Raw genomic sequence first — 16350 nt, 5'->3', positions numbered from 1 at the left:
CACTAGATGGCAGCAGAGTTCTATTTAATTACGTTTGTGTATTTTGCAGCCTTATGTTCACCACATAATTGTGATCTGATCTGAATAGTTCCCAGTGTATAGAGGTATAAATCTCCTATACATCTGATAACTGCCCACACTACATGACTCTACATAGTAAGGGCAGATAGTCCTATGTTTGGATACCTCTTACCAGTCTCCAAAATGGCGACTACAGCTCCACATATGCATGTATGATGTCATGATGCCCCCGCCCACTGGCTGCCATTACCCAGAAGTCCCTGAGGGCGTGTGTGTGCTGTACACATGGCAGATGCAGAGGTGCCCAATCATGGGATTCCATTGTTACAGGTAAGGCTGATTCCTTTATCACCCGCACCCCAGCACCTTCTACTCCTGATGGGCATTATAGCACACATACAGTGATATGCAGGCTGACATATGTATTTCCTTGAACCACTTGGGGACTGTAGTGTTAAACCCCCTAAAGACCAGGCCATTTTTTGCTTAATGGACCACTGCAGCTTTAAGGCCTAGCGGCAGGGCCGCACAATAAGACAAGACAAGACAAATAACATTTATATTGCGCTTTTCTCCTTGCGGACTCAAAGCGCCAGAGCAGAGCAGCAGCAACTAGGGCCCGCTCTATTGGCAGTAGCGGTGTAAGGGAGACTTGCCAAAGGTCTCCTACTGAATAGGTGCTGGCTTACTGAACAGGCAGAGCCGAGATTCGAACCCTGGTCTCCTGTGTCAGAGGCAGAGCCCTTAACCATGTCGCCCACCCCAGTAATGCCATGTCCTTCATGTGTCCCCCAGCATTGCCATTATCCTCCAGTATGTAATGTCCCCATCCCAGTATAGCCATGTCCCCCCATATCCCCAGCATTGCCATTATCCTCCAGTATGTAATGTCCCCCACCCCAGTAATGCCATTTCTTTCCCAGTATAGCCATGTCCCCCCGTGTCCCCAGCATTGCCATTATCCTCCAGTATGCAATGTCCCCCACCCCAGTAATGCCATTTCTTTCCCAGTATAGCCATGCCCCCCTGTGTCCCCCAGCATTGCCATTATCCTCCAGCATGTAATGTCCCCCACCCCAGTAATGCCATTTATTTCCCAGTATAGCCCTGCCCTCCCTGTGTCCCCCAGCATTGCCATTATCCTCCAGTATGTAATGTCCCCACCCCAGTAATGCCATTTCTCCCCCAGTATAGCCATGTCCCCCCTGTGTCCCCCAGCATTACCATTATCCTCCAGTATGCAATGTCCCCCACCCCAGTAATGCCATTTCTCCCCCAGTATAGCCATGTCCTCCCCTGTGTCCCCCAGCATTGCCAGTATCCTCCAGTATGTAATGTCCCCCACCCCAGTAATGCCATTTCTCCCCCAGTATAGCCATGTCCTCCCTGTGTCCCCCAGCATTGCCATTATCCTCCAGTATGTAATGTCCCCCACCCCAGTAATGCCATTTATTTCCCAGTATAGCCCTGTCCTCCCTGTGTCCCCCAGCATTGCCATTATCCTCCAGTATGTAATGTCCCCCACCCCAGTAATGCCATTTCTCCCCCAGTATATCCATGCCCACACTCCAGTATTTCTCCCTTCCCCCACCTCCATGCAGAGCAGTAAAAGGAAGGATTATATTGGTTTATAGCTACCAGTCAGTGTGTGCTCCAGTCCTCTGCTCCCATTAGCCTCAGTCTCTGCCTCTCCTCATATCCTCATCCATCTACCGCTACCAGCACTGCTGTAACATCACAGGAATGGTAACAGTGGGAGGGGGATGCCTCAGTCTCCGCCTCTCCTCATATCCTCTTCCATCTACCACTACCAGCACTGCTGTAACATCACAGGAATGGTAACAGTGGGAGGGGGGTGCCTCAGTCTCCGCCTCTCCTCATATCCTCTTCCATCTACCACTACCAGCACTGCTGTAACATCACAGGAATGGTAACAGTGGGAGGGGGATGTGAGGAGAGAAGGCCAGCTGGAGAGGAGGCAGAGGGAGGACAGGACTGCGCGCTGTGAGTATAGAGCACAGGTAGCTATAAACCAGCTTATTATGCTTTCCTGCAATACTCTGCATGGCCCCACCACCCACAAGTGACAGCAATGGGGAGTAATGGGGGAGGGGGATCCTGTGTCGCGTACGATAGATTTCGCTGCCGGGAGACTTGGGCGCAGGATACAGCCGGTATGGCTTATCCTGCTGCTGCACAAGTTCCCAGCGACGTTAATTACTATTCCCCCTCTAGGTCCACATGGATGCAGGGGAATGCAATAATTTGGCTTTCAGCAATTGCTGGAGGCTGAATTATAGTGTTTTATAAGTAACTTCAGCTCCGTCTTCTAATGGCGCTGAAGTTACTCACTGTGTAATAATTCCTATTATGGTCTATGGTGGCGCCGTCTCCGCCCAAGTCTCCTGTGCTTGATTGCCAGTGGTCTCCTGTATCTGTAGTTTCACCACTGACAGCTGTATAACCTATATTATCCTCCCATTATTATCTATCCAAAGGCAGCAGCATCCCGTACAGATCACATGACCACATCACTGAGGATGGATGAGGACCAGAGTCACATGACTGATAGGATATTCAACCTCACCCTGGAGATCATCTATCTGCTGATTGGAGAGGTGAGGAGGATTCTGGGAGGTCACATGACATCACCCTTATCACTATGAATAAAGCACACTTGACCAGAGTGGTGAGGAGGATTCTGGGAGGTCATATGACAGCACTCTTATCTCTAATAATAAAACACACCTGACTGGAGAGGGGAGGAGGATTCTGTGAGGTCATGTGACATTAATGTTGGTCTTTCTATACAGAGATTTCCTCCAGTGAAGTCTGGTGATCATGTGACCATCACAGTGCCCCCACCTCACTCCCTGATATCTAACGGACACAACAACAAGAAGATTCTGGATGTCATCAGGAGGATGATAAAGCTGCTGATGGGAAAGGTGAGCAGTGCTGGGAATTATGGGACATTGTTCAGTTACAGTAAGGGGTGTATCAGGGCGGTGACTGTATAATTATGTTTGTCAGGTTCCTATGAAATGCCAGGATGTTGCCACCTATTTCTCCATGGAGGAAGAGCAGTGTATACAAGGACACAAGGACCCCTACAAGGACGCCATGATAGAGAATCAGTCGCCCCTCACATCACCGGGTAAGAGGAGACTTTCATTTCTTCTAAATGAGAGCACAGTATGGAGGGTCCCCTATATCCCCCATCATCTGATAAACACATACAGACCATGTATTCAGTCAGTGTGTGTGTTTCCTACAGATGTATCCAGTAACAGAAACCCACCAGAGAGATGTACAGGTCCTCTTTATTCCCAGGATTGTCCACAAGAAGTTCCCACTATCCCCCACCATTATCAGGTAGATAGGATGAGGGTCATCAGTGACTCTGTACTGTATGACATTGTTTCCTTCTGTGAATGCCGTTATCTGTGTTCACATTTTACATTTTCTCTCATTCTGTGCACTTAGTGTGGAGAACTGATACATGGAAGTGCTGCTGTGGTTAAAGAGGAAGAAGAAGAGACGTATGTGAGGAGTGATCAGCAGTCTATGGAGGAGGGTGACATGATGAGGGCAAGTAAAGAGGAAGAAGAGACGTATGTGAGGAGTGATCGGCAGTCTATGGAGGAGGGTGACCTGATGAGGACAAGTAAAGAGGAAGAAGAAGAGATGTATGTGAGGAGTGATCAGCAGTCTATGGAGGAGAGTGAGAACATGAGGATGATTAAAGAGGAAGAAGAAGAGATGTGTGTGAGGAGTGATCAGCGGTCTATGGAGGAGGGTGATATGATGGGGCCAACGATAGAGGACCCTTTTACAGAGAGCAAAACAAGTGAGTAAACAATATTAATTTTTTTTTTTTTTTTTTTTTTTTTTTAGTTATTATGACCATGGCCTCAATTCACTAAGCTTTATCAAACACTTTATCGAACGTTTGACAATTTACCTAATGGGTAAAATCTAATTTTGAATTCACTAAGGTGTTATATATTTATCAAATGTTTTATTGATAAAACGTTCAAAAAATATATAACACCTTAGTGAATTCAAAATTAGATTTTACCCATTAGGTAAATTGTCAAATGTTCGATAAAGTGTTTGATAAAGCTCTGTGAATTGAGGCCCGTGTCACTGCCCACAGACTGGCCATATTAAGGGTTATACTAAATACTCATGTTAGATTTTTGTCTTCTAAAACCATTATTCTTGATTTTTTTGTCTTGTACTGTACAGTCACATAAGACACTTAGGGGCTCATTCATAAAGCATTAGCGCTTTTGGTAATGCAGAAAACAGCTGACTTTACCGAGCACTTAGGAAAATGTTGATTCACAAAGGCTGTTACCGCATGAAAAGCTGAAAGCACCGAGCAATGAGCTAAATTACGGACTTGTGCAGTAAATGCCTCAGCAAATGTCAGTAAATTCCAGTAAATTTCAATACATAATAGATCATCACCTCTGGTGTGGTGATTGGTGAAATGAGAGCGGAGAGTGTGCGATACTGTGGGAAGCCAGCGTTACTCAGACAAGCAGAGAGGGATAATTCATGACTGACAGGAACAAAAGCCAATAGAAACAGCCCCCGTCTCCTGTGAGTCGGGATGATGCATTTTGATAGGGCATGAAGCCTCCTCTGGCGTGTGCAGCTTTCATACCCCCAGGCAGTGAGCAGAGAGAACGGAACAAAATAAGTTTCCCCTGTCTCCCTTCAGCAGTTTAACCTCCTCAGTTTCTGTTTGAAGATGCAGAGTAGCTAGTGGGGAAATCATCTAAGCAGGGCATGTGTAAAGTCTCCTGGGAGTTCATCTAAGCTGTGGCAAATAAATAAAATGTTAAGAGACTAATAGATTCAGAGTGGGCAGAGGCAGTATAACAAACAGTATAGTAAAACATGTACATCTAAAGCAGTGATGGCTAACCGTGGCACGCCAGCTGTGACAAACCTACAAATCCCATCATGCCTCTGCCTCCCTGAGTTATGCTTAGAGCTGTCAGGGTATTGCAATGCCTCATGGGACTTGTAGTTCCACCACAGCTGGAGTGCCAAGGTTAGCCATCACTGATCTAAAGGGATGTCGGGATGCCTCTTACTATTGTAACGCTGTCTCTGCACAGAGTTTTGTCTACTGAAACCAGTACATTACCGAACTTCTACCGCACCTGTGAACATTTTCATGAATTACCACACAAGAGTCTAAAATACAGAATGTGGTGATTTACAGAGCATTTTACATTTACCGCACTGTGCTCTATGAATTGAGGCCTTAATGTTATTTGGCCTGTAATAAGCTGATAATGGTCACTGTACATTACTGTACACAGATTGGTCACAGTAGGGGTGACTTAGTGTTACCGGCCTGTAATAAGCTGATGGTCACTGTACATTACTGTACACAGATTGGTCACAGTAGAGGTGACTTAGTGTTACCAGCCTGTAATAAGCTGATAATGGTCACTGTACATTACTGTAGACAGATTGGTCACAGTAGGGGTGACTTAGTGTTACCAGCCTGTAATAAGCTGATAATGCTCACTGTACATTACTGTACACAGATTGGTCACAGTAGGGGTGACTAAGTGTTACCGGCCTGTAATAAGCTGATAATGGTCACTGTACATTACTGTACACAGACTGGTCACAGTAGGGGTGACTTAGTGTTACTGGCCTGTAATAAGCTGATAATGGTCACTGTAGATTACTGTACACAGATTGATCACAGAGGGGGTGACAGTGTTACTGGCCTGTAATAAGCTGATAATGGTCACTGTACATTGCTGTACACAGATTGGTCACAGTAGGGATGACTTAGTGTAACTGGCCTGTAATAAGCGGATAATGGTCACTGTACATTACTGTACACAGATTGGTCACAGTAGGGGTGACTTAGTGTTACCGGCCTGTAATAAGCTGATAATGGTCACTGTAAATTACTGTACACAGATTGGTCACCGTAGGGGTGACTTAGTGTTACTGGCCTGTAATAAGCTGATAATGGTCACTGTACATTACTGTACACAGATTGGTCACAGTAGGGGTGACTTAGTGTTACTGGCCTGTAATAAGCTGATAATGCTCACTGTACATTACTGTACACAGATTGGTCACAGTAGGGGTGACTTAGTGTTACTGGCCTGTAATAAGCTGATAATGGTCACTGTAGATTACTGTACACAGATTGATCACAGAGGGGGTGACAGTGTTACTGGCCTGTAATAAGCTGATAATGGTCACTGTACATTGCTGTACACAGATTGGTCACAGTAGGGATGACTTAGTGTAACTGGCCTGTAATAAGCGGATAATGGTCACTGTACATTACTGTACACAGATTGGTCACAGTAGGGGTGACTTAGTGTTACCGGCCTGTAATAAGCTGATAATGGTCACTGTAAATTACTGTACACAAATTGGTCACAGTAGGGGTGACTTAGTGTTACTGGCCTGTAATAAGCTGATAATGCTCACTGTACATTACTGTACACAGATTGGTCACAGTAGGGGTGACTTAGTGTTACTGGCCTGTAATAAGCTGATAATGGTCACTGTACATTACTGTACACAGATTGGTCACAGTAGGGGTGACTTAGTGTTACCGGCCTGTAATAAGCTGATAATGGTCACTGTACATTACTGTACACACTGGTCACAGTAGGGGTGACTTAGTGTTACCAGCCTGTAATAAGCTGATGGTCACTGTACATTACTGTACACAGATTGGTCACAGTAGGGGTAACTTAGTGTTAGGGCTGATCGGAACAGTTGAATTCCGATTTTTGTGTACCGCATGCGAAAACCGAATTTCGTGTTCCTGAATTTTCGTGTTCCGAGTGCACTTCTATTGAAGTCAATAGTTCCAACTTCTGCTTTTAATTGTGAAGCCCCCTTACATGCTATCATCACCAAATTTGGCATGTATATTAAGCAGATGAGTAGGAACATGGTAAAAAAAACATTTGTGAAAAGACCTTATAGATTTTGAGCAAATCAATTTCAAAGTTTCATAGGAAAAATGTTTTTTAAACTGTGTAAAATGACACTGCTGCAGAACAGGTTACTGCATTCCGAGTTCTGTATACATATTGTATACATTTCATGAAAACAGACAGCGTGGGGTCCCCCCTCCCAAGCCTCCTTAACTCCTTGTCTCCCATGCAGGCTGGGATAGCCAGAATGCGGAGTCCCGGCCACGTGGGGCTTCGCACCCTGAGCTATACCAGCCCGCATAGTCCATGGTATGGGGGGGCTCTGGAGGAGAGGGGCGGCCAATCTCCAATCCATGGACAAGGGGCTCTTCCCCACCTCCGGTGCCCCAGGAGGAGGTGGGGCCGCCGACGTTCTGGGGGGTTCATGGTTCCATCCGGGGTTCCCCTTTAACAAGCGGACCCGGAAGCCGCCCCCCTCCCCAGGAGAAATGAGTATAGGGGTACACGGTACCCCTTACCCATTTCAGCAGAGTTAAAAAAAGAAATAAAAACATGACAACGAAAAAAGTCCTTTATTGTTCTAAATTAACCAGGGATACTTACCTTGGGATAATCTCACGCCAGTAACCTCAGGAGTGCTCCCACGCCAGTATCCTCTTAGGACATCTCACCTCCCTCCCACACTGACGAACTCCCACCACTGAATGGTCAGTCAGCCTCTGCATCTGTATAGCAGAGGCTATGAACATGAAAATGTTGCCTTTCGGCAAACAGTGATGCAATCAAAATGGCCACTGGGAAATCCCCGATCGCTGGAGGCCACACTAGAGTGGCGAAACCAGTGATTTTACACATAGATGGTGGGTCCAGGTGACCAAAGCAGGAGGTGCCCTAATCCCCTGGACCCACCCATTCATGTGAAATAACGCGTATTCTGACACTCTGAGGTGGCCTCCGGGGAACGGGGATTCCCCAGCAGCCATTTTGTTTATGACACTGTTTGCCGAAAATACTTGTTTTAGCAAACAATTTTCGTGTTTCTAGCTTATGCAATACAGATTGCAGAGGCTGTCTACAGCCATTCAGCCCCGGGAGTTGGGCGGGTGCGTGGGACCACTCCTGAGGATACTGGCGTGGGATTATTGCAAGGTAAGTATCCCTGGTTAATCCAGAGCAATAAAGGACTTTTTTCGTTGTCGTGTTTTTATTTCTTTTTTTAACTCTCTGCTGAAATGGGTAAGGGGTACCGTGTACCCCTATACTCATTTCTCCTGGGGAGGGGGCGGCTTCCGGAGTCTGCTTGTTAAAGGGGACCCCCGGATGGCACCATGAACCCCCCAGGACGTTGGCGGCCCCCACCTCCTCCTGGGGCACTGGAGGTGGGGAAGAGCCCCTTGTCCATGGATTGGACAAGGGCTCTGGGGGAGAGGGGGAGGTTGGCCGCCCCTCTCCTCCAGAGCCCCCCCCCCCCATACCATGGACCATGCGGGCTGGTATAGCTCAGGGTGCGAAGCCCCACGTGGCCGGGACTCCGCATTCTGGCTATCCCAGCCTACATGTGGACAAGTGGTTAAGGAGGCTTGGGAGGGGGGACCCCACGCTGTCTGTTTTCATGAAATGTATACAGAACTCGGAATGCAGTAACCTGTACTGCAGCAGTGTAATTTTACACAGTTCAAAAACCATTTTTCCTATGAAACTTTAAAATTGTTTATTTCAAAAACTATAAGGTCTTTTCACAAATTTTTTTTTATCATGTTCCTACTTATCTGCTTAATATACATGCCAAATTTGATGATGATAGCATGTAAGGGGGCTTCACAATTAACCACGGAATTTAGCACTATTGACTTAAAGTTTCAAGTGCTTACTCGGAACTGCCAAATTCCGATGGCAAACTCGAAATTCAGAATCCGAGAGCTCAGCCCTGCTTAGTGTTCCCAGCCTGTAATAAGCTGATAATGGTCACTGTACATTACTGTACACAGATTGGTCACAGTAGGGGTGACTTAGTGTTCCCAGCCTGTAATAAGCTGATAATGGTCACTGTACATTACTGTACACAGATTGGTCACAGTAGGGGTGACTTAGTGTTATTTGGCCTGTAATAAGCTGATAATGGTCACTGTACATTACTGTACACAGATTGGTCACAGTAGGGGTGACTTAGTGTTACTGGCCTGTAATAAGCTGATAATGGTCACTGTACATTACTGTGCACAGATTGGTCACAGTAGGGGTGACTTAGTGTTACTGGCCTGTAATTAGCTGATAATGGTCATTGTACATTACTGTACACAGATTGGTCACAGTAGGGGTGACTTAGTGTTACTGGCCTGTAATTAGCTGATAATGGTCACTGTACATTACTGTACACAGATTGGTCACAGTAGGGGTGACTTAGTGTTACTGGCCTGTAATTAGCTGATAATGGTCACTGTACATTACTGTACACAGATTGGTCACAGTAGGGGTGACTTAGTGTTACTGGCCTGTAATAAGCTGATAATGGTCACTGTGCATTACTGTACACAGATTGGTCACAGTAGGGGTGACTTAGTGTTACTGGCCTGTAATTAGCTGATAATGGTCACTGTACATTACTATACACAGATTGGGTACAGTAGGGGTGACTTAGTGTTACTGGCCTGTAATAAGCTGATAATGGTCACTGGACATTACTGTACACAGATTGGTCACAGTAGGGGTGAGTTAGTGTTACTGGCCTGTAATAAGCTAATGGTTACTGTACACAGATTGGTCACAGTGGGGGGGACGGGTGACCGGGTACTACTGGCCAAACAAGAGAGAGATAAAGGGACATTACAAGGGCCATATGAGTGACACGAGGAAACAATGGTAATAAGAATGTGTAAGTGACACCACATTGCATTGCAAACAAAGAACAAGTTGGCCCTTTAAGAACCGCACCACAACTAAATAAGTCAAATCAAAAATAGCCTTTATTAGTATAATGTTATTACAGGATTAAAAACAAGAACACCTGGATGGCAAAGGCTCGATGAATCCAATACTATTATGCTCCATATAGAATATATCTCGTACAGTATGACAGGTAATACATCCAAAGGGACAAACACAACTCCTGCCCTGGGGCGCAAGGTAAAGATGAATGAGGGGCCGTGCTAGAGGTAGGAGAGTTTCTGCAGGACAAGGGACTGTGCACACTACAGAGGTGGAAAAGAAAGTGCCAATAGAGGAGTAGTGGACCGGACACTGCCGGAAGAGGAGAATCGCCCAAAGCGGAGAGGAAAAGAATGGCAGTGCAGTGATATAATCAGGGAGGTAGAACCGCCAAACAATTGTGTAAGTGCGCGCTTACCGGTAAGGAGATGAGAGAGGAGCGCGAGCCACCAGTGTGATCACCAAGGTGCTGACTGCTTTCCATGTATGGCCAATGCTGTAGCTGTAGGGAGGGTCAGTGACATGCAAATAACTGTGACTTGTATGCTAATTATATGTAACGTTATGCAGCTGCTGCATTTAGCTTGTTTCTAATCTGCATAAACTTTGCAACAACTTGGAATTATCAGCAGCTCACTGACCCTCCCTAATGATAATTGCTCCTCCCCTCAGAAGTCTCTAACAGGAAGTGATGATGTTTCTCTATTTGCAGGGCGGAGTCCCAGCATCAGGAACCTCTCAGAGACTCGTCTCTCTGTATCCACAGACTGTACAACGGATGATGATGACACTGGACAAGAGTCTCCTGCAGATATCCTGGGTACCCCAAATATTCCCCCAGACTCACCTCACCTGTCTAATCCCGAGCGGCCTTATACCCAGCACAGCTCTCCTGCTGGAGGGTCTTATTCCTGTTCCACATGTGGGAAATGTTATGCATGGAAATCATATCTTGTCAGACATGAGAGCTCTCACACTGGTGAGAAGCCCTATTCATGTGCTGAGTGTGGGAAATGTTATGCAAGGAAATCAACTCTTGTCAGACATGAGAGATCTCACACTGGTGAGAAGCCCTATTCATGTGCGGAGTGTGGGAAATGTTTTGTGAGTAAATCACAGCTTGTCACACATGAGAGATATCACACTGGTGAGAAGCCCTATTCATGTGCGGAGTGTGGGAAATGTTTTGTGAGTAAATCACAGCTTGTCACACATGAGAGATATCACACTGGTGAGAAGCCCTATTCATGTGCTGAGTGTGGGAAATGTTTTGTACTTAAATCACATCTTGTCACACATGAGAGATCTCATACTGGTGAGAAGCCCTATTCATGTGCTGAGTGTGGGAAATGTTTTGTGAGTAAATCTCATCTTGTCAGACATGAGAGATCTCATAGTGGTGAGAAGCCCTATTCATGTGCTGAGTGTGGGAAATGTTTTGTGAGTAAATCACAGCTTGGCATACATGAGAGATCTCACACTGGTGAGAAGCCCTATTCATGTGCTGAGTGTGGGAAATGTTTTGTATGTAAATCACATCTTGTCCAGCATGAGAGATCTCACACTGGTGAGAAGCCCTATTCATGTGCTGAGTGTGGGAAATGTTTTGTGAGTAAATTTCAGCTTGGCATACATGAGAGATCTCACACTGGTGAGAAGCCCTATTCATGTGCTGAGTGTGGGAAATGTTTTGTATGTAAATCACATCTTGTCCAACATGAGAGATCTCACACTGGTGAGAAGCCCTATTCATGTGATCAGTGTGGGAAATGTTTTGGGTATATATCACAGCTTGTCACACATGAGAGATCTCATACTGGTAAAAAGCCCTATTCATGTGCTGAGTGTGGGAAATGTTTCGTGGTGAAATCAGAGCTTGTCATACATGAGAGAACTCACACTGGGGAGAAGCCCTATGCATGTGCTGAGTGTGGGAAATGTTATGGGCATAAATCACTGCTTGTGAGACATGAGAGATCTCACACTGGTGAGAAGCCCTATTCATGTGCTGAGTGTGGGAAATGTTTTGTATGTAAATCACATCTTGTCCAGCATGAGAGATCTCACACTGGTGAGAAGCCCTATTCATGTTCTGAGTGTGGGAAATGTTTTCGGTATAAATCACAGCTTGTCACACATGAGAGATCTCACACTGGTGAGAAGCCCTATTCATGTGCTGAGTGTGGGAAATGTTTTGTACGTAAATCCCATCTTGCCAGACATGAGAGATCTCACACAATGTATTTATAAGTGCTCTTTTCTAATCTTTCATTTATACTAGATGCACATGGCAGTGTATTGCATAGAATCCTGAGGACTCTCTCATGCTGCTCAGTGCATTGCTGTGTAAAGCCCCTGAGCTGAGCTGAGATGATGAGATAAACACTGGTACATGTAGTACATAAAATGTAGGTGAATGTTCACATTTCACAGGTAGACCCAGGAAGCATCTCTATGCGGGATTCTGGCACAAGCTAGTGCAGCGTGTGATAATATGCAGCTCACTGTCAGTCATCACTGTGACTGGCTCCTCCTCCTTTATAGAATTTTATAGGTAACCTTATGGATCTGTATTGTTACACCCTCACAGAGGAAGACTGGCAGCTATATTACCTGATAATACTATAAATGTGATAGCAGCAAAACATGAGGTATTGTAAGTCAGATGTATTCCCAGGACATATTACACTCCAGCATAAATAATGCAGATACACCCCAATGCCTCAGTGCTGCACCCAAATGTAAATTAAGAGATGATTGGGTACAGGTGTTTTGGCTGGAGGTGAGATACAGGAATTCTGGGGTGGAGAGGGGACAGGTTACTGTTATGTGTTACAGTCACATGCTATAGACACCCCAATGCCTCAGTGCTGCACCCCAAATATAAATTAGGAGATGATTGGATACAGGTGTTTGGGCTGGAGGGGATATACAGGAATTCTGGGGTGGAGAGGGGGACAGGTTATTGTTATGTGTGTTACAGTACCTGCTATAGACACCCCAATGCCTCAGTGCTGCACCCCAAATGTAAATTAGGAGATGATTGGATACAGGTGTTTGGGGTTGAGGTGAGATACAGGAATTCTGGGGTGGAGAGGGGGACAGGTTATTGTTATATGTGTTACAATCATTGCTATAGACAAATATGGGAAGCTGTTGCTGGAAATGATTCTGTGTTATGTAACAAAATAAATCCTATTGCAATGGAAATCTGATGCGTCTCCAAGTGTCTCTCCTGTGATTACAACATACATAAATCAATGTCTGCACTTTTGCTGATATCTGCTGGTGACAGAGCTTTCCCTGAAGCTGATATTGAGGAGGTGGAGCTAATAATATACAAAATACACAACCCCTTGGCATTGATGGCCTAAACGCTGCATTGTACAGACAGCATAAGAAGGTTCTGGTCCCACACTTATTGCTGATGTAGAACTATGTGCTGGAATAGGAGGCACTGCCCCATCCATGCAACAGACCGAGTGCCCAAACTGCAACCCAAAGCCCACTTATTTATCACACAGTGACAACACGGCAATTTAAACACTGAGCTCTGAGATTAGAGGAAACCACTCCTACGTTAGACAATATCTTGGATGATGCAAGCTTGCCAGAGGTTCCTGTATCCACAACCACAAGGTATCAGGGCAATGGTCTGTAGTCCTCAGCGCTCACTGACAATGATCTGCAGCCACCTCCTGCACAATATACTGACTAGTGGTCGCCAACACAGTCCTGGGTCCATGAACACACAACCCCGGTACATCAACAAGCCTTAAAGTGACTCTGAAGCGATTTAAAAAAAATAACCGATACTCTGGGTCTTATAGATCCTACCCGCACCCCTCCTGGTCCCCTCATTCCTCTGCAGGCTCCTCCATTCAAATCCCCTGCTGCGAGAGATTTTGGAAGTGTGTAAGTGCTCCCAAAGAGGGGCAGCTCTATACTGTGCATGTGCGAGTGTGTGAGAGAGCGTGCTAGTGCATGTGTGAGTGTGTGGAAGAGAGCATGCTAGTGCATGTGCGAGTGTGTGAGTGAGAGAGCGTGCTAATGCATGTGCGAATGTGAGAGAGCGTGCTAATGCATGTGCGAATGTGAGAGAGCGTGCTAGTGCATGTGCGAGTGTATGAGTGAGAGAGCGTGCTAATGCATGTGCGAATGTGAGAGAGCGTGCTAGTGCATGTGCGAGTGTGTGGAAGAGAGCATGCTAGTGCATGTGCGAGTGTGTGAGTGAGAGAGCGTGCTAATGCATGTGCGAATGTGAGAGAGCGTGCTAGCTAATGTGAGAGAGACAGCGTGCTAGTGTATGTTTGAGAGAGAGAACATGATAGTGAATGTGCGAGTGTGTGGAAGAGAGCGTGCGAGTGTGTGAGAGAAAGCATGTTACTGCATGTGCGAGTGGGAAAGAGAAAGCGTGCGAGTGTGAAAGAGAAAGTGTGTGAGAGCGTGCTAGTGCATGTGCAGGTGTGTGAGAGCATGCTAGTGCATTTTCGAGTGTGTGAGAGAGAGCGTGCTAGTACATGTGCTAATGTGAGAGAGAGAGCAAGCTAGTGCAAGTGTGTGAGGGAGAGCATCCTAGTGCATGTGTGAGAGAGAGAGCAAGCTAGTGCATGTGTGAATGTGTGAGAGAGAGCGTGCTAGTGCAACTGTATTAGAGAGAGCAGCTACTACATGTGTGAGAGAGAGCGTGCTACTGCATGTATGAGAGAGCGTGCTAGTGCATGTATGAGAGCGAGCGTGCTAGTGCATGTGCAAGTGTGTGAGGAGGAGCATCCTAGTGCATGTGTGTGTGAGAGAGAGATCAAGCTACTACATGTGTGAGTGTGTGAGATAGAGAGCAGCTGCTACATGTGTGAGTGTGTGAGAGAGAGCGTGCTACTGCATGTATGAGAGACAGAGCATGGTAGTGCATGTATGTGAGAGAGACTGTACTAGTGCATGTATGAGAGAGAGCATGCTAGTGCTTGTGCGAGTGTGTGAGAGAGCGTGCTAGTGCATGCGCAAGTGTGTGAGGGAGAGAATCCTAGTGCATGTGTGTGTGAGAGAGAAAGAAATCTAGTGAATGTGAGAGAGAGCGTGCTAGTGCATGTGCGACTGTGTGGGAGAGAGCGTGCTAGTGCATGTGCAACTGTGTGGGAGAGAGCGTGCTAGTGCATGTGCGAGTGTGTGAGAGAGATTGCTTGCTACTGTATGTGTGAGTGTGTGAGAGAGAGCAGGCTAGTGCATGTGTGAGTGTGTGTGAGAGAGAGAGAGCATGCTGGTGCGAGTGTGTGGGCGAGTGTAAGAGAGCGTGCTAGTGCATGGGCGAGTGTAAGAGAGCATGCTAGTGCATGTGCGAGTGTGAGAGAGCGTGCTAGTGCGAGTGTGAGAGAGCGTGTGAGTGCGTGAGAGAGATCGTGCTAGTGCATGTGCGAGTGTGAGAGAGAGCTTGCTAGTGCGAGTGTGTGAGAGAGAGCGTGCGAGTGCATGTGTGAATGTGAGAGAGAGAGAGAGAGAGAGCTAGTGCATGCGCAAGTGTGTGAGGGAGAGCATCCTAGTGCATGTGTGTGTGAGAGAGGAAGAAATCTAGTGAATGTGTGAGAGAGAGCGTGCTAGTGCGACTGAGAGCGTGCTAGTGCATGTGCGAGTGTGTGAGAGAGACCGTGCTAGTGCGAGTGTGTGGGAGAGTGCTAGTGCATGTGCGAGTGTGTGAGAGAGACTGCTTGCTACTGTATGTGTGAGTGTGTGAGAGAGAGCAGGCTAGTGCATGTGAGTGAGAGAGAGCGAGCGTGCTAGTGCGAGTGTGAGAGAGAAAGCGTGCTAGTGCTTGTGCGAGTGTGTGAGAGAGAGCATGCTAGTGCTTGTGCGAGTGTGTGAGAACTTGCTAGTGCATATGCGAGTGTGTGAGAGAGAACGTGCTAGTGCATGTGCGAGTGTGTGGGAGAGAGCGTGCTAGTGCATGTGCGAGTGTGTAGGAGAGAGCGTGCGAGTGTGTGGGAGAGAGCGTGCTAGTGCATGTATGAATGTGTGGGAGAGAGCATGCTAGTGCATGTACGAGTGAGAGAGCATGCTAGTGCATGTGCGAGTGTGTGGGAGAGAGCATGCTAGTTCATGTGCGAGTGTGTGGGAGACAGTGCTAGTGCATGTGCGAATCTGTGAGAGAGCGCGTGCTAGTGCATGTGGGAGTGTGTGGGAGAGAGCGTGCTACTGCATGTGCGGGTGTGAGAGAGAGAGCATGCTAGTGCATGTGCAAGTGTGAGAGAGAGCGTGCTAGTGCATGTGGGAGTGTGTGGGAGAGAGCGTGCTAGTGCATGTGGGAGTGTGTGGGAGAGAGCGTGCTACTGCATGTGCGGGTGTGAGAGAGAGAGCATGCTAGTGCAAGTGTGAGAGAGAGCGTGCTAGTGCATGTGGGAGTGTGTGGGAGAGAGCGTGCTAGTGCATGTGGGAGTGTGTGGGAGAGAGCGTGCTACTGCATGTGCGG

General features: G+C 46.7%; 1 protein-coding gene across 1 annotated transcript; it reads left to right on the top strand.

The window, feature by feature from the left end:
- The first annotated feature begins 272 nt into the window (after positions 1–272).
- On the top strand, positions 273–13089 carry LOC137535463 (zinc finger protein 605-like). The gene is made up of 7 exons (XM_068257295.1): positions 273–351; positions 2520–2639; positions 2835–2969; positions 3055–3178; positions 3299–3396; positions 3508–3871; positions 10603–13089. Exons 1-7 carry the CDS (start codon positions 307–309, stop codon positions 12138–12140), a joined length of 2424 nt encoding a protein of 807 aa, XP_068113396.1. The 5' UTR covers positions 273–306; the 3' UTR covers positions 12141–13089.
- The last annotated feature ends 3261 nt before the right edge of the window (positions 13090–16350 follow it).

Source organism: Hyperolius riggenbachi, chromosome 10, assembly GCF_040937935.1.
Source record: "Hyperolius riggenbachi isolate aHypRig1 chromosome 10, aHypRig1.pri, whole genome shotgun sequence".
NCBI classification, from domain to species: domain Eukaryota; kingdom Metazoa; phylum Chordata; class Amphibia; order Anura; family Hyperoliidae; genus Hyperolius; species Hyperolius riggenbachi.
This window is presented reverse-complemented; position numbering and strand designations above follow the sequence as displayed.